General features: G+C 40.5%; 1 protein-coding gene across 1 annotated transcript; it reads left to right on the forward strand.

Annotated features, from left to right (window-relative positions):
• The first annotated feature begins 2806 nt into the window (after window positions 1-2806).
• On the forward strand, window positions 2807-18754 carry LOC118392498 (putative ferric-chelate reductase 1). The gene is made up of 15 exons (XM_035784535.2): window positions 2807-3091; window positions 3288-3421; window positions 10991-11088; window positions 11273-11414; window positions 12654-12848; window positions 13149-13250; window positions 13416-13560; window positions 13893-14000; window positions 14137-14252; window positions 14647-14733; window positions 14900-14991; window positions 15108-15166; window positions 15311-15448; window positions 15711-15736; window positions 15869-18754. Exons 1-15 carry the CDS (start codon window positions 2899-2901, stop codon window positions 15956-15958), a joined length of 1725 nt encoding a protein of 574 aa, XP_035640428.1. The 5' UTR covers window positions 2807-2898; the 3' UTR covers window positions 15959-18754.
• Window positions 18755-19238: the final 484 nt, after the last annotated feature.

Genomic DNA, 19238 nt, shown 5'->3' on the forward strand with positions numbered 1-19238 from the left:
TAGGTGTCCGAACTTTTGACTGGTACTGTATGTGAGGCTTGATGTTTTTTCCCCCACGTGTATGAACAATGAGGACAGTTACTGTGATGTCGATGAGAACCAATGGCCAAATGCTCAAGACGGGCTTGATTCAAACTAGTAGCTCCTAAACGTTATGTTTCATTCAATTCCTTTGTTTCATTTGATTACAGTTATCGGTTTGGATTTTTGTACTAAGAGTTTAGAAAATTGACCACATATAGTGGGGCAAAAAAGTTTAGTCAGCCACCAATTGTGCAAGTTCTCCCACTTAAAAAGATGAGAGGCCTGTAATTTTCATCATAGGTACACTTCAACTATGACAGACAAAATGAGAAAAAAAATAATTGTGGGATTTTTAAATGAATTTATTTGCAAATGATTTGCTAATTATTATACCCTTTGTTGGCAATGACAGAGGTCAAACGTTTTCTGTAAGTCTTCACAAGGTTTTCACACACTGTTGCTGGTATTTTGGCCCATTCCTCCATGCAGATCTCCTCTAGAGCAGTGATGTTTTGGGACTGTTGCTGGGCAACACGGACTTTCAACTCCCTCCAAAGATTTTCTATGGGGTTGAGATCTGGAGACTGGCTAGGCCACTCCAGGACCTTGAAATGCTTCTTACGAAGCCACTCCTTCGTTGCCCGGGCGGTGTGTTTGGGATCATTGTCATGCTGAAAGACCCAGCCACGTTTCATCTTCAATTCCCTTGCTGATGGAAGGAGGTTTTTACTCAAAATCTCACGATACATGGCCCCATTCATTCTTTCCTTTACACGGTCCTGGTCCCTTTGCAGAAAAACAGCCCCAAAGCATGATGTTTCCACCCCCATGCTTCACAGTAGGTATGGTGTTCTTTGCATGCAACTCAGCATTCTTTGTCCTCCAAATACAACTAGTTGAGTTACCAAAAAGTTGTATTTTGGTTTCATCTGACCATATGACATTCTCCCAATCTTCTTCTGGATCATCCAAATGCTCTCTAGCAAACTTCAGACGGGCCTAGACATGTACTGGCTTAAGCAGGGGGACACGTCTGGCACTGCAGGATTTGAGTCCCTGGCGGCGTAGTGTGTTACTGATGGTAGGCTTTGTTACTTTGGTCCCAGCTCTCTGCAGATCATTCACTAGGTCCCCCCGTGTGGTTCTGGGATTTTTGCTCACCGTTCTTGTGATCATTTTGACCCCACGGGGTGAGATCTTGCGTGGAGCCCCAGACCGAGGAAGATTATCAGTGGTCTTGTATGTCTTCCATTTCCTAATAATTGCTCCCACAGTTGATTTCTTCAAACCAAGCTGCTTACCTATTGCAGATTCAGTCTTCCCAGCCTGGTGCAGGTTTTACCATTTTGTTTCTGGTGTTCTTTGACAGCTCTTTGGTCTTGGCCATAGTGGACTTTGGAGTGTGACTGTTTGAGGTTTTGGACAGGTGTCTTTTATACTGATAACAAGTTCAAACAGGTGCCATTAATACAGTTAACGAGTGGAGGACAGAGGAGCCTCTTAAACAAGAAGTTACAGGTCTGTGAGAGCCAGACATCTTGCTTGTTTGTAGGTGACCAAATACTTGTTTTCCACCATTATTTGCAAATAAATTCGTTAAAAATCCTACAATGTGATTTTCTGGATTTCTTTTCTCATTTTGTCTGTCATAGTTGAAGTGTACCTATGATGAAAATTGCAGGCCTCATCTTTTTAAGTGGGAGAAAATGCACAATTGGTGACTGACTAAATACTTTTTTGCCCCACTGTACTTGTGATAATTGCACCAAAGCTAATGTAGAAAACCGTAAGCCTGGAAGGAACATTGGTATGGTATTGTGGGAAGCAAACATAGAGATGTATACAGCCCCACAGTGGAGGTGAACTAATACCCATAAAACCTAGCGGTCAAAATTTTGATAAATGTCAACTTGTCCAAGAGATTTACACAGTTATTAAAACGTCACGCCAGGGTAAGCCTACACGAAACACAGCTCTTATTTTAAATGTTTCTAAAATCCCCTATGGGAAAAATGAATGGTGGTAAAATGATTGGAACCTTTTTCCTGTTTGACCACTAGGTTTTATGAGTATTATGACTCATACTGTGGTACTCTATAGAGGTCTCGAGTGCCCAAAAAACAGTTTTAGCATGGGCAGTACCATTGAGGACTTTCACCATTTTAAAGTAGTCAACTGGATGGGAACTAGATTCGGCCACGGGCCATTTTCTTCTTGAGTGAATGGTCAGGGGGCCGGAACATGATAACAAACAATAACATAACAAAACAGCTCTATACATCTCTATGGAAGCAACCTGTTATAACCTGCATTCATAACCCAGTGGGAAGGTGGCATTTACCATATACGACTCTGAAAAATCCACCTGAATGGCCCTCCAACTGGTAATTACTAAAGGAAAACTCGTCTATCATACCTGAGCTCTGACTTCTCCCACATGCTGACCTCTGAAGTCAAGGAAGTGACCCCGATAACAGCATTTTCGGCAGTTAAATGCAACAACAAAATACTATTTAAAAATAATCTATTATTCTGTTTTTTTTAACACTATCATTCGTTTACAAGCATAATAGCTGTACTTTAGTTTATGGTTGATGGAGCTTGTTGGCGAGCTTGGCCATTAGCCAATCAGGATTCTGTCAAGGAGTGAATGCATCCAACTTGTATTTACGACGTCACAATTCGTCCTTTCCAACCATCCCACTTGGTTATGAACGCAGCATAACCTGTCGCGACAAGTCTACTCTCCACCCACAAGGCACTATAATACAAATTCTGCCCCTCACCCAAACTTCACAATTTGCCGGCATCGGTGGGTTATGGTCTCCATCAGTAGGCAATTTTTACAGTTTTCGTTTTAATAATTTAATCTAAATGGAACGATACATATTTATCATTGTGTTACTGGTGTGTTGTCTGCGTGCGGTGCGGTGCTACAGCTCCGGAAAGGTGACTGGGGCATGTGACAATATGACACCGCAACACAAAAAAGGCGCGCAGCAAAGCCCCGCTCCATTCTCTGTCACCACTGACCGGTTCAGCTTCAAGGAGGGCGATGAAATTATCGGTGAGACATCATGAAGTTTTCTCTATTACTGGAGGTTTCATGCAGAGATATTGAACCCTCACCACTAGGCCTTTTGGTTTTATTAATCTATGGTTTGGCTGTTATGGGTAGATATGCTGAAAAGTAGATATGGAATTAATAACGGTCTCCATTTTCTATGGTGGTGTTAAAATCAACTAAACACCTTTGTTTACAGTCCGGCTCCTGGCAGCTTCCACTCCATTCATTGGGTTTATGTTACAAGCCAGAGAGGTTGGAGGAAGCAGTCCTCTGGGATCCTTCACTGTAACAAGTCGAGAGGCCCAGCTACTCACCTGTAACGGCCTATCTGTGAGTCTATTCCCATAGAGACTGTATAATTCAATTTCATTCTGTTTAGTCCCACCTATCTATTACCACCTGACCTATTGCCTGCTTTTCTGTTATGTTATGAGAGCTACAGTATTACATATAACCAGGGGCGCAACTTTGGTTTTAGTAGTGGGGGGGGGGCATAACTTTTTTTGGTATTATTATTTTTATCCACTCGGATTAACACTCCAAACAGCCTACCCGACCGCTCGGTATCTGCATGGTCCTAAAGCACACCATTGCCTCGTTTTGTATCACATTCCAATTATAGGGATCCCGAGTGGCGCAGCACTGCATCTCAGTGCTTCAGGCGTCACTACAGACACCCTGGTTCGAATCCAGGCTGTATCACACCCGGCCGTGATGGAGTCCCATAGGGTGGCGCACAATTGGCCTAGCGTAGTCTGGGTTTGGCCGGGGTAGGCCGTCATTGTAAATAAGAATTTGTTCTTAACTGACTTGCCTAGTTAAATAATGGTTTAAAAAAAATGCAATTTCAGAATGGGAAAGTTGCATCTCTGCATATAACATTGAAACAGTAATGGTTGTTTAGATCTTATAAATGTATTTATGAGACAGAAGAAAACAGCATTCTTGTTTTACAAAAACAGATCAGTTATTCCGTGTTCCTGCATGGGTCCTCCTGCTACCCTGTCGGGTAGAGTAGAGGCTGTAAGTCTACACTGAAAACCTTTAACAATGCAGTATAAAAAAAAAAAATAGCAGTGTCAATATAAATGTAAAAAATAAATATAAATGTAAGTGTCAATGCCAGTAGAGAAAGAACACAAGAATGTACATGTACTGATATGACTGCAGGGATACTGGAGATACAGTTGAAGTCGGAAGTTTACACACACCTTAGCCAAATACATTTAAACTCAGTTTTTCACAATTCCTGACATTTAATCCTACTAAAAAATTAGGATAGGATCACCACTTTATTTAAGAATGTGAAATGTCAGAATAATAGTAGAGAGAATGGTTTATTTAAGTTTATTACTTTCATCACATTCCCAGCGGGTAAGAGTTTACATACACTCAATTAGTATTTGGTAGCATTGCCTTTGAATGATTTAACTTGGGTCAAACATTTCAGGTAGCCTTCCACAAGCTTCCCACAATAAGTTAGGTGAATTTTGGCCCAATCCTCCTGATGGTGTAACTGAGTCAGGTTTGTAGGCCTCCTTGATCGCACATGCTTTTTCAGTTCTGCCCACTCATTTTCTAAGGGATTGAGGTCAGGGCTTTGTGATGCCCACTCCAATACCTTTACTTTGTTGTCTTTAAGCCAATTTTCTACAACTTTGAAGTATGCTTGGGGCCATTGTCCATTTGGAAGACCCATTTGCGACCAAGCTTTAACTTCCTGATTGATGTCTTGAGATGTTGCTTCAATATATCCCCATAATTTTCCGTCCTCATGATGCCATCTATTTTGTGAAGTGCACCAGTCCCTCCTGCAGCAAAGCACCCCCACAACATGATACTGCCACCCCCTTGCTTCACAGTTGGGATGGTGTTCTTCATCTTGCAAGCTTCCCCCGTTTTCCTCCAAACATAACGATGGTCATTATGGCCAAACAGTTCTATTTTTGTTTCAACAGACCAGAGGACATTTCTCCAAAAAGTACAATCTTTGTACCCATGTGCAGTTGCAAACCGTAGTTTGGCTTCTTTATGGCTGTTTTGGAGCAGTGGCTTCTTCCTTGCTGAGCAGCTTTTCAGGTTATGTCAATATAGGACTCGTTTTACTGTGGATATAGGTACTTTTGTACCTGTTTCCTCCAGCATCTTCACAAGGTCCTTTGCTGTTGTTCTGGGATTTATTTGCAATTTTCGCCCCAAAGTATGTTAAACTCTAGGAGACAGAACGCGCCTCCTTCCTGAGCGGTATGACGGCTGCGTGGTCCCATGGTGTTTATACTTGCGTACTATTGTTTGTACAGATGAACGTGGTACCTTCAGGCGTTTGGAAATTGCTCCCAAGGATGAATCAGACTTGTGGAGGTCTACAATTTTTTTTCTGAGGTCTTGGCTGATTTCTTTTGATTTTCCCATGATGTCAAAAAGAGGCACTGAGTTTGAAGGTAGGCCTTGAAATACATCCACAGGTACACCTTCAATTGACTCAAATTATGTCAGAAGCTTCTAAAGCCATCACATAATTTTCTGGAATTTTCCAAGCTGTTTAAAGGCACAGTCAATTTAGTGTATGTAAACTGGAATTGTGATACAGTGAATAAGTGAAATAATCTGTCTGTAAACAATTGTTGGCAAAGTTACTTGTGTCATGCACAAAGTAGATGTCCTAACCAACTTGCCAAAACTATAGTTTGTTAACAAGAAATTTGTGGAGTGGTTGAAAAACTAATTTTAATGACTCCAACCTAAGTGTATGTACATTTACGACTTCAAATGTAGATGAGATAGTTAAAAGCATACAATCAAGGGTAAAGTGGCTGAGAAAAAGGATATATTTATGTAAGGTTGTGTGTGTTTGTTTAACTATCCTTGTGGGCAAGGTAAAACAAGGAAAATTCAGGGACATTTTGCCGGTCCCCATGAGGAAAAACCCTATTTTAGGCTTAGGGATTAGGTTTAGGGTTACAATTAGGGTTGGGGTTAGGAGTTATGATTAGGTATAGTTTTAGGATTAGGGGTTTGGGTTTAGGGTTATGGTTAGGCTAGGGTTAGATTTAGATTTACGGTTAGGGAAAATAGGATTTTAGATGGGAATCAATTCTTTGCTTCCCACAAGGATAGCAATACAAAACTGTGTGTGTACTATACTTAAGCAACAATTACTTTTAATTTCAGTTGACTAAAACGAGACAATCGACAATATTGTAGTTAATCCACAATACTAATCTAATTGACACAGTGAAAAGATGGAAGCATGTACAGAATAAAAAATATTCCAAAACATGCATCCTGTTTGCAATTCTCTTTTTGTCCTGAATACAAATTTGGGTCAAATACAACACATTACTGAGTACCACACTACATATTTTCAAGCATAGTGCTGGCTGCATCATGTTATGGGTATGCATGTAATTGTTAAGGACTGGGGAGTTTTTCACGATAAAAATAAATGGAAAAGGAGCTAAGCACTGGCAAAATCCTATAGGAAAACCTGGTTCAGTCTGAATTCACCTTTCAGCAGGACAAGAACCTAAAACAAAAGGCACTGAAGTTGCTTACCAAGAAGACAGTGAATGTTCCGGAGTGGTCGAGTTACAGTTTTGACTTAACTTCTACAGGATCGGTGCCCCCCCCCGGGCGCGGGACGGTTGAGCTAACGTAGGCTAATGTGATTAGCATGAGGTTGTAAGTAACAAGAATATTTCCCACAAACTTCAGTGTTTCCTTTCAAATGGTATCAAGAATATGCATATCCTTGCTTCAGGTCCTGAGCTACAGGCAGTTAGATTTGGGTATGTCATTTTGGGCAAACATTTAAAAAAAAGGGTCCAGTCCTTTTAAATCTGCTTGAAAAATCTGAAAATGGTTGTCTACCAATGATCAGCAACCAATTTGACAAAACATGAACAGTTTTGAAAATAATAATGGGTAAATGTTGCACAATCTAGGTGTGGAAAGCTCTTATAGACATAGCCAGAAAGACTCACAACTGTAAACTCTGCCAAAGGTGATTCTAACATGTATTGACTCAGGGGGTTGAATGCCTATCTAATCATGGTATTTTTGTGTTTTATTTTTCATTAATCTTTTACAATGTTAGGCTTTTTCTTCCACTTTGACATTAGAGCATTTTGTGTAGATCGTTGACAAAGAAAATGACAAATCAATTTTAATCCCACTTTGTAACACAACAAAATGTGGAAAAAGTCAAGGGGTGTGAATACTTTCTGAAGGCACTGTATATCCTAAGGTTTGTATCACAACTAAAGTTGCATAATTAACTCTAAATTAAGCATATAGGGGGACCTGTTTCTAATGATCACTTTGTTAACCTCTCAACATAGAATAGCCACATGTACCCACTCCCTCAGAAATATCATTTCTATTTATTCAGCTATGTTGAATTGTATTCATCTTACTATAACATATTTTAAAATAATGCCACAGGAATGATTAAATGAGCTATTGTAGCCCACAGCCATATGACATTGCCAGGGCCTAACATATGGACCACTCAGAATATGCTATTTGATTCTTCTGAAATTGTAACGGCTTTCTTCCGCTGAAGGAGAGGAGGACCAAAATGCAGCGTGGTTAGAGTTCAACATGTTTAATAAAGACCATACACGAGAACACTACAAAATACAAAACAACAAATGTGAAAACCGAAACAGTCCTATCTGGTGCAATGACACAGACAGAAGACAATCACACACAAAGTACCCACAGAATATGGCTGCCTAAATATGGTTCCCAATCAGAGACAACGATAGACAGCTGCCACTAATTGAGAACCAATCTAGGCAACTATAGACCTACAAACTATCTAGAAAGGAAACAGCCACATAAACATACAAAAACCCCTAGACCAGACAAAACACACAAATCCCCCGTGTCACACCCTGACCTAACCAAAATAATAAAGAAAACAAAGATAACTAAGGCCAGGGCGTGACAGAAATAGACTACATTTTCTTCATATCATGTTTCTTTAGACCGGCCTTAAATAAATTATGGATTTATGATTGTATAGGTTAAATTAAATTGATTGGAGTTTTTAAAATGTATATTTTCCAAAGGTGCATCAGAGACGGGGAACTACCAGTGTCAAGCACTTCAGTGAGACTTTGACCATTTGCTTTCACAGGTAGCAAGACTGACTCTCCCCCACTCTGCCTATCCTGAACACCATCTCCCTCTCTGGGAACTCAGTAACCTGAGAGCTTGGACTTACGTGGTGGACACATTGAAGCTTTGTGCCCTTGCTGCTGACAATAAAAACAGGTCCCTCACATCTGATCCCTTACTTACTCCTCCCAGACACAATCCCCCCAGAGTTACCTCCATCTTTGGTGTTCCAGGTGTCCCTTATGCCTCTGAAGCTTCTTGGAGTGGATGCTGCAGGTTGTGATGGGCCCCCTTTTCGTATGTTGAGGTACTGCAGTGCCCGCTTGGCCGCCATAAGCCCATCCTTGGGCTCGTGCTCTCGGATCCGAGTGTTATGTAGAACAACTTGTAGAAGTTGCTCGAGGATGACGACCTCACCGATCTTGTCCTGTGTCTTCTCCTCCGGTCGAACCCATCGGCAGTAGAAGTCCCTGAGGCGGTGGGAAGTCTTCGTCTGTGACTCTCTCGATGGTGTTGATCCAGCTCTGAAGCGTTGAAGGTAGGTGTCTGGGGAGATGTCCAACTTCACCAGCAGTGCTTCCTTCAGGTCCTTGTAGACTTTGGACAACCCCTCATCAGTTTCTGTGTAAGCCTCTATGGCCTTTCCCTTGAGCAATGGATTTAGATAGCAGGCCCACTCTTCCTCTTGCCACCGCCAAGCCTTGGCCATTCGTTAAAAACCTCAGCAGGTCATTTTCAATGTCCACCCTCTGCTGGTAAGAAGGCATTTTCGGCTCCTTCCTCGGAAATGCTGGAGGGTTGACATTGGTGCTGCTGGACTGGTCACCTGTTGCTGGGGTTGAGATTAACATCATTGCTACTTCAAAACCCTGCTGTGGAGTTGAAGTCCCTGCTACGTCGACCCTCAGTCGACTTGGTGTTGGCAGACCCATTCATGGGCTCTGGCTGGCAAGCTCCACTTGGGAGACGTGAGGGATGTGAGGATAGATTGTCATAGACCCTGGATCTCCTGCTTGAGGTCTTTGTCCCGCCTCTCCAGGTTACCATGGTTGGATTTGGTTCTGGGCCCTCCACCAGTTCTCCAGCCGCTCCTTCAGTCGAGCTGCTCCCATGGACCTTCTCTGGTTGTATCTGATTATTCCAACGGCAGCTCACGCAGGTCGGAAAACCTTTAACTTACGCAAATATTTGCGGCGCAGGTAGGTTCTTTCGCTTGTATTTTCAATCTGTTGATGCATTGCGCGTGATGCACAATATGTAAACAATAGCTGAATGTAGTCGACAAAGGGAACGTTTTCTCTGAAGTTCGGCTAGGCTCGGCCATATTGTGCAAGTGTTTGTCACATGTGAATTGCATCAGTATTGGAAATAAAACATTTAAATAAAAATTAAATACAGACCAGCATACTGAAGGTCAGGTTGATAACACTACTCTGTGGATATTTGATGTCACATTCTTACCTGCTAAAGGACCAACCTCACGGACAACCGGTAAAGTATCATTTTATTCATCATTCTGGTTGGTAGAGGTCGTGAGAGGAAACTTTGCTCAACCAAACGCACATATCTGCCCAGATTAGAATTCTATGCAATACAACATCGGGTCTTCAGGCTAAGTTTAATTTTTTTACATTTTATTTCACCTTTATTTAACTAGGTAAGTCTTTTATCAAATGGGGCCATCTTCTGTGTACCACCCCTACCTTGTCACAACAAAGCTGATTGGCTCAAATGCATTAAGAAGGAAACTTTTAACAACTTTTAACAAGGCACACCTGTTATTCATTCCAGAAAGAGTTCCAAGAGTGTACAGGTGTGCCTTGTTAAACTTTTAACAAGGCACACCTGTTAATGCATTCCAGAAAGAGTTCCAAGAGTGTGCAAAGCTGTCATCAAGGCAAAGGGTGGCTACTTTGAATAATCTCAAATATAAAACATATTTTGATTTGTTTAACACTTCTTTGGTTGCGACATGATTCCATATGTGTTATTTCATAGTTTTGATGTCTTTACTGTTATTCTACAATGTAGAAAATAGTAAGAATACAGAAAAACCCTTGAATAAGTAGGTGTGTCCAAACCTTTGACTGGTACTGTATGTATACTGCCTGAATCTCAGGTGGGAACAGTTCCGGTGACCTTTATGATTGCACATTCGGCAAATCACCAGCAGACAGAGTTCCATTTGAATCCATTTTCCCATTCACTGTGTTGGTGGTGCTCATAAAATGTATCATAACTCAAAGGTGGCGCCACAGATCCCAGAGTGGTGGGGCGATTATTTTCTTCTTCCTGAATGTAACCAGGTAAAACTCAGAAACCTGATTGTAGCAGGCACCTTAAGGGTTCCCCTATTTCCTGGGGCAAGTAGACTGAGAAGTCTTGGTTATTCCAAACGTCTTCCATTTAAGAATGATGGAGGCCAGTGTGTTCTTGGGGACCTTCAATGCTGCAGAAATGTTTTGGTACCCTTCCCTAGACACAATCCTGTCTCGGAGCTCTACGGACAATTCCTTAGACTTAATGGCTTGGTTTTTGCTCTGACATGCAATGTCAATTGTTGGACCTTATATAGCCAGGTGTGTGCCTTTCCAAATCATGTCCAATTAATTGAATTTACCACAGGTGGACTCCAATCAATTAAATTTATATGTGAGAATAGCCAGAACAATCTAAGAAACCCAAAATATCTTTGGGTCTCCCTGGCATGGAATCACCCTGTTGCATCTGAATAAAACAATCTTCATGGATCCTTTTTTTTTCTCCTTTTCTCAGAATTCTGCAGTTTCTCACACATCAGATTCACCTAAATCCTCCATCCAGGGAATATGGAGGGCCCCCATATCAGGCAACCTCAACTCCATCCAATTCAGGTGATTCACCCATCCAATATCCCCTAGCTCGTGAAGCAGAATGTTCACATCTTATAGCCTGGGGCCCGGTTTCCGGTACACAGATTAAGCCTCGTTCTCGGCTAAAACGCACGTTCAATGGAAAATCCGTCCCTTAATGTTATTACATTGCTTTACTATATGTTCTGCCATGCCATTTTTACAGTGCATCCTTTGTAAAAGATTACTCCACCTTCTGGGTTGGAGTGAAAAGTTCTCCAGTCACATACAACATCGCTGCTGCACCCCGAACTAACAGCAAATCCATATCCATCACCTCTACCTCCTCCTTCGCCTCATCCTCAAAAGTGAGTAAGATTACATGCACACAATAATACGATTATTGTGAATTTTCAGATTAATATAATAATTTGATTAAAACATTTGCATGCTTTGCAAGAAGAATGATTTCCCTAATAATCCTGTTTATATGGACACGAAATCAGGCTACTGATGGGACTTTGATAAATGCAGAAAATTGCCAATCGAAATATGTGCTACCATGTTATTTTTGGGAAGCCTAATTTGATTCTGACATTTTTAACTCCCTTCACTCGTGCAAAGGACGGAGGCTTGCACTGCTGGTTTTATCACATGCGCAGATCAAATACACCCTGGAACTACGATTAAAGTGTTTACCCTTAAAGGTTATTCGGCTGTCCCCAAAGGAGAACCCTTTGAAGAACCCCCTTTGGTTCCATGTAGAACCCTTTTGGTTCCAAGTAGAATCATTTTGGGTTCCATGTAGAACCCTTTTCACAGAGAGTTCTACATAGAACGCAAAAGAGTTCTACCCTGGAACCTTAAAGTTCCCTTCTATGGGGACAGCTGCAGAACCCTTTTGGAACTCTTTTTTTCTAAAGAGTGTACATGTCCTAATAATTCTAAAGGTTGCTCAGAAACCAGATGTTTTAATCGGCGTATGCTTACTTAGATTATGAACTTATGCCAATTAAGACAAGCAGAGTAAGTTGTTTACATGACTAATGCCATACTCGGCCTACTGCCATAATCAGTTTAATATCGAATTATTAGTGTGCATGTAAATGTACTCAGTATTTCCATTGAAATCCTTAGTACTGATGGTAATAGATAATAGTACAGATATGTTTTTATCTAAAACATAAACTTGTCTTAACAATGTATCACAAGTGTAATTGATAGTCTATCAAAGGGGGATATTTGTATTTGTCCTGTTTCATTGCATGTAGAAGTGGGTAACCTGTACGAGCGTGAGGTGAGAAATGGAAATGTTGTTTTTGCATTTTCCCAACTCCCCCTGAGAGTGGGGTCATTGACGGCGACCCTGGAGCAATTAGGGTTAAGTGCCTTGCTCAAAGGCAGATCAACAGATGTTTCACCTTGTCGGGTCAGGGATTCGAACTAGCAACCTTTCAGTTACTGGCCCAACGCTCTAACCGCTAGGCTACCTGCCGCTCACTCTCAGAAAATATTGTCATATTACATTTTCAAACAAACAATAACATTTATTTTTACATCAGTTGTCCCAAAGTGCTTTACAATAACGTTGAATATGTTTGTAATAGTTGTCCAACTCCAGCACTGGATGTGGCAGCACTAAGGTCTGTTTCAGCCAACCTCTGAACTGTGACCCTGGGGTCAGCCCAGACTGTTACTACCTGTCTGCTATGACTTCTCCCGGTGACACAGCCATCCAGTTGGAGATGACTGGCCCTTCAGATGGCTACATCGCCATCGGCTTCTCAGATGACCAGAGGATGGTAATTTAGCCTTTTCAGAAGTAGTGCATGCACATCCTGCAATTCAATATGCTTATTTAAATTTCGAGGCACTCGTCCAGATACTTTCACTTCAATGAAAACGGTGAACAAGTTTATTTTTACAACGAAGAGGGATTGTATGAGGGCAGTTGATAGGCAGCCTATAAACTGCAGGAGCATTCAACAGTGTGCTATTTTTATTTTACGAATTTTTGTTTATTGTACCCTGCACCTTCAAGTAGTCTGTGGCAGGGTTGATTGTGTTCCTCTCATAATCTGTTTTCCTTTACATCACATAAGGGAAATGATGACATCTATATTTGTGGACGGGACAGTAGCGGGCTCATCCAATTGCAACACGCCTTTTCAACAGGAAGGAAGATACCGGACATACTTCCTCTGGTACTTGCTTGCTATTATGACATATGAAATGCAAAGAGGAGGATAGAAATTGGAATATGGACTGGAATTAAAGTTCTGATTTGAAATGGAATGTACCCCCGACCCTGATGCTATAATGACTCGCAAAAGTAATGACTCAAATGTCTCTTGTTTGTCCTTTTCTAGGGAAATGTTTCTGATGTTAAATCCTCAGTGAATAATAGTATCATTAGCTGTTCCTTCACGACTAGGAACCCCATTTCAACTCAGCGATCCGGAGGGTCCAGTTCCCTCTACTATCTCATGATCGTTCACGGACCCTCCAGTAGTGGTACAGTATGAGCCAAAAGCTTACAGCATAGTAGCACCAGTACTGGTACAGAGGAAGTAGTTGTATCCCACTGTCATTTTATTTACATAGTGCTATGACATCTTTAGGTAATAATGAGTGACATTACATGGACATGGAAGATGGGATCTTAAATCAGCACTCCTACTCTGAGATATTTTATCAATACGGGCCCTGTTATCTAATAAGGATTCAAATATTGTGGGCCTGGTACTGATGAAGAAAGCGGTCCGCTTCAGTCAAGCAGTCATATGTTTCACAATATCATTTCATTCTATTTCTCTTCCATTTCACTTTTCGGTTGGCTTTGACAGGGACAATCGGCTTTCATACTGGCACCTTCATCAGTGACACTAAAGTGGACATTTCAAGTCCTCAAGTTGTTACAAGTGAAAAAGAGCCACCTATTATTAAAGCACATGGTAAGGTTGCCGTTTCCTTAGTGAGGAGAGTTTGCATGCATAACCTCGAACAAATTGTTATACAGTAATACACTGATTATAACTACATTTGTGTATTGATTATGGATAATTGATTTATTATCCTGTTGTGCTTCAGGTTCCCTGATGTTGATAGCGTGGATGACCACGGGTAGTTTGGGAATGGTCATAGCCAGGTATCTGAAAGGTGTGGCCAAGGGGAAACATTATTTTGGGAAAGATGTTTGGTTTCTGGTGAGTTTCTATAATACTGTCAAGTGTAAAAGTGTAACAAAATGAGATTGTACCGTAAGTTAGATTGTTCTTGAAATGTTTTCACTGCTATCGAATTGGTGCCTTTTCCACATATAGCGTGACTGGGAGAGTGTGTCAAGCAGGCGAGGAAGCTATACTGTTAATTAAGCAAGCAGACTGACGTCCGTCATGTTTCACATTTTATTAGTCGTATGTACGGGATACACATGGTATACACTGTCCAACAAAATGCTGACTTGCAGGTTCCTTCTCGACAATACAACAACAATAAGAAAAATATATATATAAGATTATGAACATAAACATTAGTCATGTTTTTAGTTCCAAATAATAATGCCACATAATCTGTACTCTTGACTTGCATGTTCCTCAGGCGCACGTGTCTCTTATGACACTCACTGTTGCCGCCACCATCATCGCCTTCATTTTGGCCTTCTCAGAAGTTGGAGGCTGGAGTGGGGTATGTATCATAAACCTTTACTGCGCGCCGATTGTTATTTAAAACAAACAGACCTATCTGACAAATGCTGTGCCGTCTACAGTTTTATGAAACCTACTCTATTATGGAAGGCTCCGATAATTGAAATAGTTATGAGAGACAGTTTATGAGCCCAGTGTGTTTATAGGGAGCCCATCCTGTGTTGGGCTGCATCGTTATGATCCTGACCTTCTTCCAGCCTATCGCTGCCATGTTCCGATGTGGACCTCAACATCACTGGTAAGGGATACAGACTCATACCTAGTGTATGTCAGTTTGCTCATGTGTATGTAAATCCAAAAGTGGCTTGTTTTCTCAAGGTAATGTATTATACTTGTGTTGTTGTTTTTTCACAGGCGATTCCTCTTCAATTGGTCGCATGCTTTGAATGCAGTGGCAATAAAAGGTTTAGCTGGTAAGGAACTGTGATCATGACATTGTTTTTGTTGGATTTTATTAGCATAGTACAAAGTACCATATCTTCTCAGCCAATATCTGTCAAACATGTTTGCTGTTGCACTACTACCATGTTAGTAATTGTGTTGACATTATCTTCCAGTGGCAGCCATCTTCACTGGGCTGTCGTATTTTAGCACCTCTGAGGATAGTTGGCTTCTGAAGGTGATGGGTGGGTTTGTTGGATGGGAGGCAACGATGTACATCCTGCTAGAACTCCACATGCGCTGGAAGCTCAATGGTGAGATCAAATACATAATGATATCGATCTTAATTTTGTTAAATTCAGGTTGATGATATATAGCCCCCCTATAATATTGAATAACCTCATATTGTGGATCTGCCATATAACTTTTGTCGGCCTCTTGGCGCACGTCAAAAGCTCTGACGAAGGATAAGAGGCCGACACGTACTCTTGAATAAACAAAGTGATACAAGCAAGAAAAGTGTGCAGGTTTCTATTTTCTTTTCAAATACTTCAATAACTTTGGTTGTTCTTCTAGATCATGCAGAGAGGGCTTCTGAATCGGTACGCTGATTTCCACCATTTAATCCCACACATTTAAATGTACTTATTGTGTCAGTGAATTAGAAAAGTGACTCATTCTTAACAACTATTTTGTCTGCCACGGCTGTACTTGACTTTTCATTTCTCCCCCAGACAAGAATGGAGTTGGTACTGCTGGTCTTGTTTTTCCTTGGAAATATAGCCTTTTTGGTGGCACTACTTGTTGGAATTGGCTCGTCATGAAGATCTGCTGAGCAATGGACTGAGATCGGAATGTTGTGATACAGTATATCTATAAAATAGCTCACTGTACAGTATATTTTTAAGTTGTTTTATATTTGTTTGTTGTCAAATGTTTTAAAGTATCTGTCCATTGATTGAGGATTGAATGCGATCAGATCATCAATTTATACAGTATCCCTCCATGTAAGTATGACAGACTTTCCACGAGGACGGGTATATTGGAAATTTAACCAGGGTTTATTGACTGACACTACTTTCTTAACACAAAGTAAGGAATTCTTAACATACTTTTTCTTGCACAATACTGGTTCAGTGGACCCAATTATTGTACCTTTAGAAGCCATTCAATTACATTCTCATCCCTAAAAAGGTATCGGTCAACAGAGAGAAGAATTTCAACAGAAATAGAACATCTAACATTACACATCAATGGTGTTGAATGTACTACAGAATCCCTGAATAATCTACACACAAAACAAAAGGAGATTGAGGAATTTATTCAGGAAAGACCGAGTTTATTATTATTTTGTTTTCCCAGAGCAAATTCAATATAGTAACCCGACCAAAAAGAAACTACAGAAAAAAGTTACAAAGGAGATTCTGAACGAGGAAGGTCCTCCAACCTGAGTTGATGATGAGTTTTGTGATATACAGTACCATTCAAAAGTTTGGACACACCTACTCATTCAAGGGTTTTTCTTTATTTTTACTATTTTGTACCTTGTAGAATAATAGGGAAGACATCAAAACTATGAAACAACACATATTGAATTATGTAGTAACCAACAGTATAAAACAAATAAAAATATGTTTTATTCAAAGTAGCCGCCCTTTGCCTTGATGACAGCTTTGCATACTCTTGGCATTCTCTCAACCAGCTTCATGAGGTAGTCACCTGGAATGCATTTCAATTAACAGGTGTGCCTTGTTAAAAGTTAATTTGTGGAATTTCTTTCCTTCTTAATGCGTTCGAACCAATCAGTTGTGTTGTGACAAGGTAGTGGTGGTATACAGAAGATCTCTTTGGTAAAAGACCAAGTCCATATTATGGCAAGAACAGCTCAAATAAGGAAAGACAAAAGACAGTCCATCATTACTTTAAGACATGGTCAGTCAATCTGTAAAATTTCAAGAACTTTGAAAGTTTCTTGAAGTGCAGTCGCAAAAACCATCAAGCTCTATGATGAAACTGGCTCTCATGAGGACCGCCACAGGAAAGGAAGACCCAGAGTTACCTCTGCTGCAGAGGATAAATTCATTAGATTTAACTGCACCTCAGATTGCAGCCCAAATAAATGCTTTACAGAGTTCAACAGACACATCTCAACATCAACTGTTCAGAGGAGACTGCGTGAATCAGGCCTCTATGGTCGATTTACTGCAAAGAAACCACTACTAAAGGACACCAATAATATGGAGAGACTTGCTTGGGCCAAGAAACATGAGCAATGGACATTAGACTGGTGGAAATCTTCCCTTTGAGATTTTTGGTTCCAACCGCCATGTCTTTGTGAGACAGAGTAGGTGAACGGGTGACCTCTGCATGTGTGGTTCCCACCTTGAAGCATGGAGGAGAATGTGTGATGGTGTGGGGGTGCTTTGCTGGTGACACTGTCAGTGATTTATTTAGAGTTCAAGGCACAACTAACCAGCATGGCTACCACAGCATTCTGCAGCAATATGCCATCCCATCTGGTTAGCGCTTAGTGGGACTATCATTTGTTTTCAACAGGACAATGACCCAACACACCACCAGGCTGTGTAAGGGCTATTTGACCAAGAAGGGGAGTGCTGCATCATATGACCTGGCCTCCACAATCACCCGACCTCAACCAAATTGAGATGGTTTGGGATGAGTTGGACCGCAGAGTGAAGGAAAAGCAGCCAACAAGTTCTCAGCATATGTGGGAACACCTTCAAGACTGTTGGAAAAGCATTCCTCATGCATTTGGTTGAGAGAATGCCAAGCTGTCATCAAAGCAAAGGGTGGCTACTTTGAATCTTAAATATAAAACATATTTTGATTTGTTTAACACTTTTTTGGTTACTACATGATTCCAGAATGTGTTATTTCATAGTTTTGATGTCTTCACTATTATTCTACAATGTAGAAAATAGTAAAAAGAAAGAAAAACCTTTGAATGAGTAGATGTGTCCAAACTCTTAACTGGTCCTGTACGTTTCCCCAAAAATCATGTTAGACTATCTGCTACACAAAAATATATTGTGAAGGCCTAATTTCACAGGACTAACTATGATTGGCAATTGATTACTTTCAGATGGGGAAAATGCCTGGCCTCGAAGGCATTCCAATAGAGAGAGGCTTTTTATGAACTACTGAACGATCAATTAATGTCATGTTTTAATTACTCGTATATAAACGACCAGACTCACAAAATGAGAGACTGATCTCTCTCCTACTGAAGCAGGAGCAAGGGGGACAGTAAAAGAGCCAGTCTCTTTAAAAAAACATGGAGTCAACCCACCATGCTAAAATGTTGGCAAAAATGTACTGCTCATACAATTAAAAAGGTCCTACCGGTAAATTAAGAGTCAACAACATTATTTGGGTATTAGCAAACAGAATATGAGCTTTAAAATTTAGATTAAAAAAAATACAACAAGATTTTCACTGGACAGTTACTTTAAAGAATTTGGTGTGAGAATCATGCCACATAAATACCTATTTTTTTCATTGGATGGCAAAGTTGTGTTTTATACTCTGTCACAATATTATCATTATATTACATGACATTTAATAGTGGGACTGATTTATAATAAAGTGATTTTACAATATTTTACAAATAATTAATTTCTTATTTACATTGCTATTATAATCATACAGTATATTGGCACCCTTGCACTTTTCTTCAAATAAATTGGACAAATATAAAATTGTAATATCTTTGGCTATGAGTGAAAGCCAAAATATAAGAATTTTATTCGTCCAATGTCATGTTTTTGGATAACGTGATGACATCGTCACTTCTCCTTGTGTGCACTGAGTGCTAGTGCGCAGGCGTAGTAATCCCAGTAAAACTGGCTCTAGAAAGATGGCAAACCTCACGACACGGCATATACGAACGTCTTTCTTGGATGCTGTCTCTACAGTCTCTTTTGACGAGGTATGGTTGGGATACAGAAGATAGCCATATTTGGTAAAACACCAAGTGCATATTATGGCAAGAACAGCTCAAATAAGCAAAGAGAAACGATAGTCCATCATTACTTTTAAGACATGAAGGTCAATCAATTGGACGGACAAAGAAGATGCACGAAG

Source organism: Oncorhynchus keta, chromosome 13, assembly GCF_023373465.1.
Source record: "Oncorhynchus keta strain PuntledgeMale-10-30-2019 chromosome 13, Oket_V2, whole genome shotgun sequence".
Taxonomy (NCBI): domain Eukaryota; kingdom Metazoa; phylum Chordata; class Actinopteri; order Salmoniformes; family Salmonidae; genus Oncorhynchus; species Oncorhynchus keta.